This window comes from Balaenoptera ricei, chromosome 16 (assembly GCF_028023285.1).
Source record: "Balaenoptera ricei isolate mBalRic1 chromosome 16, mBalRic1.hap2, whole genome shotgun sequence".
In the NCBI taxonomy this organism is placed as follows: Eukaryota; Metazoa; Chordata; class Mammalia; order Artiodactyla; family Balaenopteridae; genus Balaenoptera; species Balaenoptera ricei.
Genome location: NC_082654.1, coordinates 26,103,197 through 26,113,820, shown reverse-complemented (window position 1 = coordinate 26,113,820; position 10,624 = coordinate 26,103,197). Strand labels below are relative to the sequence as shown.

The following is a 10,624-nucleotide window of genomic DNA, read 5'->3' as shown; positions in this document are numbered from 1 at the left end:
TGATGTAGCCAAGGTCACATTGGCTTTGGAAGTACAGATTTTCAAACCAGTCAATCAGCATTCTTACTTAGTTTACTGTCTGGTAGTAACAAGTCAAATAAAAATAACCAGATATAAATTCATTCTTTGGGATTCTTGGAGGTCAAGTCCAGGAGGGAGGAAAAAAAGAAAGTGTGGAGCTTCGTGACTCTTACAGTATTTACCAGTATCTGCCCTTTAAAATTCTGAGATGTGTATAACCCACAGGCTGCAAGTTCCTTGAAGGTAGACCACCTCCCTTTAGTGTTGTCCATACAAGTGATATTCTTTTGACTTCTTTATTGCAGAAATGTTTATCAAATAATTACATTTAGTATTCTACTTTAAAAAAATGTTTCCCCATGTTACTATAAATCCTAACTTCTGAGCCCTCAGAATATCCTATCTTTGTATGCCTGAGACCGTGGGCTGCACCAGATAGTTTATGCTGACAATGTGATTTATGGTGAATGCCTATTTTTGTACACCTGGGGCTCTGGGACATGCCATATCAGTTTGACTACTGGGAGGGTGCTGGGGTATCAATGCTGCATGCCTATGTGACTGACTCCAATAAAAACTCTGGACTCTAGGGCTCAGGTGAGCTTCCCTGGTTGGCAACACTTCACACATGTCACACATCATTGTTGGGAGAATTAAACACTCTCCCTGCATCTCTACCGGGAGAGGACAAATAGCAGCTTGTGCCTGGTTTCTCCTGGACTCTACCCTATACATCTTTTCCCATTGCTGATTTTAATCTGTATTCTTTCACAGTAATAAACTATAACCAAGAGTATAATGGCTTTCTGGGTCCCATGAGTCCTTCTTGTGCACCATTAAACCTGAGAGTGGTGCTGGGGATCCCCAACACAGATGTTAACATGGGACAAGAATAAAAATAGTAAGCAATTTGTGCAAGAAACATTTAAGAGGCAATGAGTTCCACAGTTGCTATTCTGTCCATTGTCAAATACAGGCATCTAGTATAACCAGTGAAGGTAAAGATGTTTATAAAATATCTATTTGATAGCACAGTTTAACTTTGATTTGGCTATGTCATCTCTTAAAGAGTTTTGGTTATTTTTTTAAATTCCACAATAAACACAAACATTTCAAAATAGGTTAAAATAAATTTTTATTAAAAAAATTGTATTAAATGTTAGAAGAGATTTATACACAATTCACAAATTCTTTATAAAACATTGCCAATCTTTCTCCAATTGTAATTGTTTTTATGCAGACTTGGAAATTTTGCAGTGAAATAAGGTCTACAAAATATTTCTTTTAGAAAGCATCACAATGATAATTTTAGGCAAAATAGTCTTTAAAACTGAAATCTTTGCATGTAAGTGAGTGAGCTCTCAAACACCCGTATTCTTTATCCCAGTGACAAAGTAATGAGAAAATGAACATTAAACTGACTTACTGAGGAAACAATGAACAAGTTTCTGTAAACTTCTCAAATTCACTCAAATTTTTAAATTACTTTCAAAAGCAGTGCCATTACAAGGTATTGACAATCACATTACGTACTCAAAATGAATGTTAATCAAACTAACATTCAAAAAATAAAAATACTGTTGCAAAGAGGCGCCCCTTGTTGTAAGGTATGTTAAAGGAGTCTTTATTACACTGAAGGCTTATGGTACGGGCCGTAAACCCTACAGGAGACAGTCTCTTCACACAGAAAAATTATAATCCATCCCTTTTAGAAGTGAATAATATCTCTTTAGTAGTGTTGCTGGTTGAAAAAAAAACAGCTACAAGTTCGAAATAAGATGGCAACATACAAAAGTGGCCCATAGTTTTGGTCTTTGTATAAGAGGTACATTCTGTAACTTAACAAAGACTGGCTTTAAATCTTCAGTTCAAAAGCACACTTCTTTTCCAAAAGGATGACTGCCCAACTGATGCCATTTCAGAGAGCAGAATCCTAACCACCAACTTGAAAGGGGTATGGCTCAGTGAAGACAAAAACAAAAACAGTAACTGATTTACCTCAAAGATTAGGAAACAAAATCAATGTCAAAGTATTTGAAATCATAAAAATTCACTGCTTTAAAAATTTCCCCCTGAGCTGTGGATGCTTTTTATATATAGTCTCTAGTAAAACAGATGCATTCTATAATACCAAGTTGTAATTATAAATCCTATGATTCTTGGTGCTGAAAATAGATAAGTTATGTCTCGAACAGCACAAAGTGATAGCAATTACACATTTCGTGGAAATCTTTGGTGAGATGCAATCCTGCAGAAGTCTCCTTATTTTGTTTCCCTCCTCATAATACCCTTAGAATCTTCAAGTAATTTTCAAAGGAGAAACCACAAGTCCATAATGAAGGACCAGCAGGCCATCCTGAAAAGAAAAAAAGTGTTCTGCAGTTATTTAAAAATCAGTTACGTAAATGATCAAATCAAAGATAGTTTATTTTTCATAACCCAACACTAATGTGAAATTCTTTGATTTAAAGAGAATAAAGGGTCCAAGATATATAAACTTGCTTGTTCACTCACCTCATTACCAAACACTCCCTGTTAATGTGCCTTTTTAATGACTCTCAGAAGAAAATTCTGAAACTACCAGGTATCCACAGTTAGTCAAGGTTGTTTATGACAAAACAGTTCTTCAAAAAGAACTAAAAGATACACATTTCATTCTGCACGGATTACTTAATATATCACCCAAGCACTGGACTTCTCTAAAAAAGACTCAATTATCATAAAGTATCATGGATCTGCTAAGAAAATAAAACATTTATTTCCCACATAAATGCAGCTTACAACTAAAACAAGTGAGAAAATTTTGGAACTCTTACCCATGTAATGTATCATACATTTTACTTCCTCCTTGAAGTCTGTTCAATACAATTTACCCTTTCTTTGATATCCAGAGTCATCCTTATGAACAGTAAATACACTGTGCTGTAACACAGTGATGTCCTCTGGGGTCATGGGAAACATAACCTGACAGTAAATGACTCCAGATACTTTGTTTCTGAGTCTTTTTGTGTCTCCTCTCTTGATATCAGGTCTTAATTCCTTGTGCTCTCACCAAGGCTGCTTAAAAGTGTGCTTTTTAAGGTGTTATTTCTAATCTACTATGAACTGGAAAACTAGCTTAAAAGGAAGCCTCACTGGGGAAGTATGCCATGGGCAATGGACCTACTTTGAGCAACATATAGAGGGAGTGGTGGCATGCACGCCTTGCATTTCCAACCCTTTGCTAGCTATCGCTCGCTCTTTCTTCTTTATTAAGCTTTTTCATGGCTCCACTTCCTCATTTCTCATTCACTATTCAACTCATTGCAATCTGGCTTCTGTTACTGGCAACTTCAGTGAAAACTCACCAAAATTCTAGAAAGGGGTTCACCAATTCAAATGCCCACAAAGGCCAGAAAAGTAACATAAATGAATATGTGAGTCAGGTATGTAGTCAAATAGGGTATGTTGAGACCAGTGGTAAACCAGAGAGCAGACGCTTAGCTAAAGGAATTTAAACTCAAAAATATTTAAAACATAGAATAAGCCAAATAAAGTATAGTCCCATACCATGTTTGGCCCACGGACCATCAGACCTGTTCTAGACTAACTAGTCTAATCAAAGTAAATGAATTTGTATTCTAACACACACAGAAGGATCCTATTAACATTTTTACATGAATACAAATTACATTTTACATAATGTCAATTTTTTTGCATATAGTTATGTTTCACAATTACAAGCTGTTTCAAAATCTCAAAACTTCAATACATGTATAAAATCGCATTTTATGAAATGAGATAATTCCTTATAATTCAAATTTAAATCTATGTCTATTATGTTTATATTCCATATAAATATATAGGAATATATAAATATTATTTATATTTTATCTTTAGATGTCTCCATTCATGGTCTTCTTAAACTATCCAACCAGAGTGAATCTTCTAAAAGGTAAGTTCAGATTATGTCTCTTCTGTCCGTGGCTCAAATCTCTCCAATCAGTAGTCTCCCACTTCACTCAATTAAAATCCAAAGTTCATACTACGGCCTATAAAGTCCTGCATGGTTTTATTCCAACTGCTCAGATCTCAGCTCCTACCATTCTCTCCCTCACTTGCTACCTCCTAGCTTTCCCACTGCAGAGATATGTTATTCATTTAGCTAAGAGGTCCTGAGATTACATGACACATTGTTATCAATGAGGACTTTAATTTAAAATATTTCAGGTTATTTAAGTTCTGGGACTTGCTCATCTCTGAATCTCCCCATGTCTAGAATAGTGCTCCGTAAATATTTTTTGAATTGAAGTCATATTTTCTACCCACTCCACTGACTTTGCGATTTTACTCCTAGATTCTTACATTTCTAATCAAGCTTAACTCTTAAAAAGACAATCGGGACTTCCCTGGTGGCGCAGTGGTTAAGAATCCGCCTGCCAATGCAGGGGATGCGGGTTTGAGCCCTGGTCCGGGAAGATCCCACATGCTGCGGAGCAACTGAGCCCGTGCACCACAACTACTGAGCCTGTGCTCTAGAGCCCATAAGCCACAACTACTGAGCCCACGTGCCACAACTACTGAAGCCTGAGCGCCTAGAGCCCATGCTCCGCAACAAGAGAAGCCCGCGCACAGTAACGAAGAGTAGCCCCCGCTCGCTGCAACTAGAGAAAGCCCGTGTGCAGTTACAAAGACCCAACGCAGCCAAAAAAAAAAAAAAAAAAAAAAGACAGTCATTTTCTAAGATTTCTGAAGTTTGACCTTATAAAAATTTTAAGAAATGTTTTGTTTATATCTTTAAGTATGCTTTACTTAGCCAAGAAACAATTTTGCTTTTGTATTTTATGAAGAATCTTTTGAATTATTTGTTGCCAAAATGTAGACAATTGGTATGGTGCTATATTTCTAAAAACATGTAAGAATAATCAAATAATCACCCAAATAAGTATTCAGCTACTCTTTTGTTAAGATTCTAAGCTTTAAGTTCAACGTTTTTAAGAGGTGAACCTTGATTCTACCACTAACTAGCCAAGTGACCTTGGGCAAGTTACTTAATCTCTCTACACCAGTTTCCTCATCTATATGATCCACCAACGGATTTTAGAATTAGAGGGTAAAATTCCAGGAGAAACTTTCTCTTCATTAAAATTGTAAGTCTTATCTTGCTTTTCATGTATCCAGACCAGATTTCATATTATATTCCCACTCACATTATAGGCTAATTAAAACATCGTAACAGTTACCATGGCTTCTTACCAATTGAGCAAGGAATGGTATGTGAATCTCTATAGCCTAATGAGTATCTACAAATTTTTCTTAAAGAAATGTCCTTGCAGATACGTTTGCCCAGTAGTCTTCAAAGCTCTACTGCAATACCGGACAGAGAAAAAAAAAAGGCCTCTAGAATCAAACTGCCTGGGGTTTGAGTCCTGGCTCACTCACTCACTCACTGTGGGTAAGTTACATGTCCTCTCTGTACCTTGGTTTCCTTATCTTTAAAATTGGGAATAAAAGAATACCTACCTCATAAAACTATAAGGCATAAGACAGCTAATCGATACAAATCATTTAGAAGAATGCCTGACACACAATAAGCATTCAATAAACATTAGCTTTATTATTTACAGTCCAGATAATTTTAAGAAAATTATAGAATATTTATTAAAACTTTATTGATAACATGGAACATTTTTCTTTCATTAAATAACTTGTCCATTAGGCATAAATATGGTAAAGTCAAAGACCTACCTGCATTGCTGCATCACCTATTGCACGTCGAATTTCCCTTAGAGTTTGATACCGCTCTAACAAGTGATCACCACAGATGATATCTACCTACAGGCAAATAAGAATGTAAGTTTGCTTTCCTGCTTCAAAAAACCATATGACAAAATGAGGAAGATCAACATAATTATTTTTAGACTAGACTTTGCTATTTTAGACTGATTAAACACTCTCAAGAAAGATTTTAGAAACTTTTTACAAATAAAGTAAAATGGAAGGAGCATTAGAGGACATAGCAGGACAAAGAACACTACAACAGACATTCAAAATGATTTCCTTGAATCTCTGAGAACAAGTTAAATCATATTTGATATGTTCAGCACAAGGCACAGAAAAGTCTATTATTTAAAAAAGTTTCATGACACAATGATTAAAAGGGCTTATAATGCTTAAAAAGGCAATCTTTAGTTATTTGAATAATTTTCTTAACGAGGAATATCTCATTTTCCAACAGTGGAAAGTCTACTACTGACATAAAGTACACAATAAGGGAACTGTTTTACAGATGGAACAATCTTAACAAGGTCTTTTCAGCCCTTTTAGTAATGTCAAAGCTCTAAGATAAATCTACTTTTATATAGAATGCTCTAGAAAGAACGATATGGTTGTACAGTTATATACTATATTGTAATATGATTCCAGTATACTCACTTGCTAGAAACAGAAATGCAAATCCTTATATTCTCTTTCACTGAGTACTCCTTTCCCATTGCCTTAAAATGGGAACAGGTCCTCAACATCTTAATACATATCACTTAACAGGCTCCCTCTCCTAATGTCCCTATTTAGCTTATGGCATGAAATTTCTCCTTGCTCCAAACCAAAATATCAGCTCTAACTCCTATTTCTCCTTTTCCTTGTCACATGCAGTTACCAAGTCCTGTTGCTTCCTTCTTCACCATACCTTTTCAGTTCATATCATTCTTTCAACTGCTGCTCTTAGGCTTAAACCACTGAAACCGTCTCCTAACCAGATTTCCAACCTTCAAATTCCGTTTACTCTAAAAATCCTATGCACTGCCAACATGTTAGTCTCCCTAAAACCTTCAGCATGGTTGGGTAAGAATAGTAAAAGCAGTTGCATTTAACTGAGCAGCCTCTATGCACAGCATTTGTTACACTATATATTTGACATATGTTATCTCATCTCATTTTCACATTCCTGTGAGCTAGGTATTATAATTCCCATTTTACAGATAGGACGCTAAGAAGTAAAGACATTAAACTTTCCTAAGGTCACAAAGCTAGTTAAGTAGCAAAGTTCAGATCGGAACCCAGGTCTGTCCCCAGGTCTATCTTTCTCCAAAGATAAGTGCATGTCAGGGGTTGGCAAACTTTCTACAAAGAGCTAGATAATAAACATTTTAGGCTTGTGGGAATCAGGATCACTGTCACATGTGCTCAATTCTGTCACTGTAGCATGAAAGCAGCCATAGTATGGCTGTTCCAATAAAACATAATTCATAAAAAAGATGGCAGGTTAGATTTGGCCCATAGGTCAGTTAGTCAAGCCCTGTGGTATCTCACAATGAATAAACTCCGATTAGTAACAACTTTTGTTTTACGCTTACCAGTTTTAAAGTCAGCAAAGCAATACTTGTTTGCAAAAGGACTTGAAAGCAATAATAGCAGATCTTGTGCACAGAACTTAGGTCCATGAAAAATTAAAGAACTTGGAAACTAACATTATATTTTTATTAAGTATCCAGCAATCCAGAGACCACCACTCTTAGTGGGCTTCACCACATGGTATACATTTATGAGTTGGTTACTACAATTTTCTTTTCAACTTAATCTTAACCCCCAGAGGTTAGCCATTTACTAACAGTTTGATGCATATGGTCCTAGATGCAATGTGTGCATGTGGGGATTTTGGTTTTGTTTTTCTAGAAATGGGATCATGTCACATATTTTGTTCTACATATTCTTTTTTTTTTTTTTTTTGTTCTACATATTCTTAAAACACACACAGACACACACATACACACAAACAACAAAAACTTAATATACTATGGAATCTTTTGGAATGCATAGTTAGCTCTCTGTGTTTAATAGCTGCATAGTGTTCCATTTTATGAATATATCATAAACTATATATCCATCCTCCTGATAAACATTTAAACTGCTTCTCATTTTACATGATGATTTTTAAGTTACTTGACTGTAAATACTTCATAAATTAGTTCATTCAAACAGAATCACATCTCTGAGGGTGCCACAAACATGACCCACATATTTGATAATTTGCTAGAAGGACTCACAGGACTCAGCATGATTACAGCTATGAGTAATTACAGCAACACAGCAAGGATACACAGTCAGATCATCAGTAAGGCAAAAAGATGTAGGTAGAGTCTGGAGAAATCCATGCACAGGCTTCCTATGCTCTTCCCTCCCAGTCCAAGAGGAGATAACACCCACACACTCTTTTCTCTAGCAGTGGAAATACAGCCAATTTGTGCAGTGTTTCTGCCCAGGGAAGCCCATTTGAGGCTCAGAGTTTAGGGTTTTTATTGAGGGATGGTCATGTTGGCATTCTCTGCCTAGCAACTACCAAATTCCAGACACCCAGAAGCAAAGCAGGTATTCATCATAGATCCATTGTTTGTACAGTCTAGGTACAGGGAAACACCCTCAATAGTTAGGTAACTTTTCATATTAGTACAGGGAACTTTTTACAAGCCAACTTCCTATATGCTAGGCAAGGGCCAACCTTGGAAGCCAGCCCTTCTAAAGGCAGCAGCCTCAGGTCTGCTTTGTTAACTCTTTTCTGCATAATCTTTCTACCCTTTGGAGTATTAAGTCTTAGTTAGGAAGAATAACTACGATATTTCTGAATCTCAGAGCAGAAATCGTAATGTGAAGATAGTCTTAAGGGAAGAAAAACCCTTATCTTTTTAAAAGCAAGATCACACTAAAGCTTTCAAGACAGGATTTTTCACTGATTGAGCCAGTGCCACACTCATTCCTCTTTGTTCATACATACTTTTCTTTGATAGAAAGTTCTTTTTTTCTTTGTCTGTCTGGCAAAAAAAAAAAAAAAAAAATCCATTCTTCAAATCCTTTCTTTGACCCCTCCAGAGTTAAATCATTCACTCTGTGCTCTTGTGGCACTCATCATATCCTATTGTCATTCAGTTGTTTACTTTTATATCTTTCCCACACAACTCGGAGTCGCCTGGTGGCATTTTCTGTCTCATCTTTGTACTGGAGGCCAAGCACATAGATGCTCAATTTAGTACCAATAGATAGTAAATGAATGGTAGGGATACACCATATGACATGTTAGAGTCTCTGAAAAATGATTTGGAAACAATTCAATGATAGGGTTAAGGTCATATACTAAATAAATAATAATAAAAAGGAACCTGGGCTTCCCTGGTGGCGCAGCAGTTAAGAATCCGCCTGCCAATGCAGGGGACACGGGTTCAAGCCTTGCTCTGGGAAGATCCCACAAGCCGCGGAGCAACCAAGCTCGTGCGCCACAACTACTGAGCCTGTGCCCTAGAGCCCGTGAGCCTCAACTACTGAGGCCAGCACGCCTAGAGCCTGTGCTCCGCAACAAGAGAAGCCACCGCAATGAGAAAGCCAGCGCACAGCAACAAAGAGCAGCCCCTGCTCGTCTCAACTAGAGAAAGCCCGCGCAGCAACGAAGACCCAACTCAGCCAAATAAATAAATAAATTTATTAAAAAAAAAAAAAAAAAAGGAACCTATCTTTTAAGATGGAATTAATTATGGTAGGATTAACAACAAAATCTACTACCACATCTTTTATATAGAGAATATTTAGTGATCAATGTGGTAATCATTTCAAAAAAGCAAAATAAGGTCGGAAGATCAAATAATGTACAAAGGAACACAAGAGTTATTAAAAAACAAGATACAATAAGACAGCAATAAATTCAAAACACCACTAAATCAACCATGGTGATCCAGAGGCACTGGGCTCTCTTATGTGAAAGAAATCTACTCAGATAATTACTGATTTCTGATTTGAATTAACTTAAATCTCTTAAGAACACATGTCTACATTTTTTTTATCTTTCAGAACTGTCTTCCTTTTTTATTTTTATCTGCCACAAATAAATAATACTTTTAAAGGTATTTTATCATTTAACAGTCCCCTAGTAATCATTCATTCCTGCTAGTAAATAACCATTTATGAAGGTCACATATCTGTAAACAAAGAATACATTTTCTATTTGGGACTAAATGGTTTTAAGGAAGGTCAGCACAGAAGGCTCAAGTGACTGGGTTGACCAAGAATTTTATTTTGTTTAATGGTTAACTAGCTCAATGTTTTCTTCATATTAGAAGTAACTCTTGTTTATGTTCTCTTGGATATAGAAGGCTTAAACAATTTTAGTCACAAATGGGTCTGCATATTTGATAATTCTCTGTTCCACTATTTTAACATTTTAGTGAAACAGTAATTTATGAATGTTACCAGCTATATAGTACCTGAATTAGAAAAAAATATTTACCTAAAGAGCGAAGAGCTGAGAGACAAACTTAAAGACTGAAACAAGTTTTACATCATTTTGTTTCAAAATGTTAAAAGCCTTGAATTTTGGGATATGAGGAAAAAATAAACCCACATTTTTACACAATAAAACCAATTTAGAGCTTTGGCAACCAAATTTCTTAAAACACCAGTGTGAAACTTATAAATGGCTCTGATCAATATCTAGCCACAGAGGAAGTAATCTATATCCTAAAGAAAGCCCTCTTGGGTGCCACTTCTTATTCTATATAATCAGGTGCAAGTCTTCTGATTTCTGCTTTTAGAAATAATAGACTATTATGAGATTACTCACAATTCTTCGTTCAGGAGTCCC

The 10,624-nt window shown here is 36.0% G+C and overlaps 1 protein-coding gene across 1 annotated transcript in view; it reads right to left on the bottom strand.

Moving 5' to 3' along the window:
- Positions 1 to 1,231: 1,231 nt before the first annotated feature.
- Positions 1,232 to 10,624, bottom strand: part of PCGF6 (polycomb group ring finger 6) — a 33,750-nt gene continuing 24,357 nt past the window's right edge. The window contains exons 9-10 of the mRNA XM_059900361.1: positions 5,749 to 5,835; positions 1,232 to 2,377 (exon numbers count right to left, since the gene is read on the bottom strand). Coding sequence (XP_059756344.1) covers positions 2,321 to 2,377; positions 5,749 to 5,835 — 144 coding nt within the window. The 3' untranslated portion in view covers positions 1,232 to 2,320. The remainder of the gene's footprint in view (positions 2,378 to 5,748; positions 5,836 to 10,624) is intronic.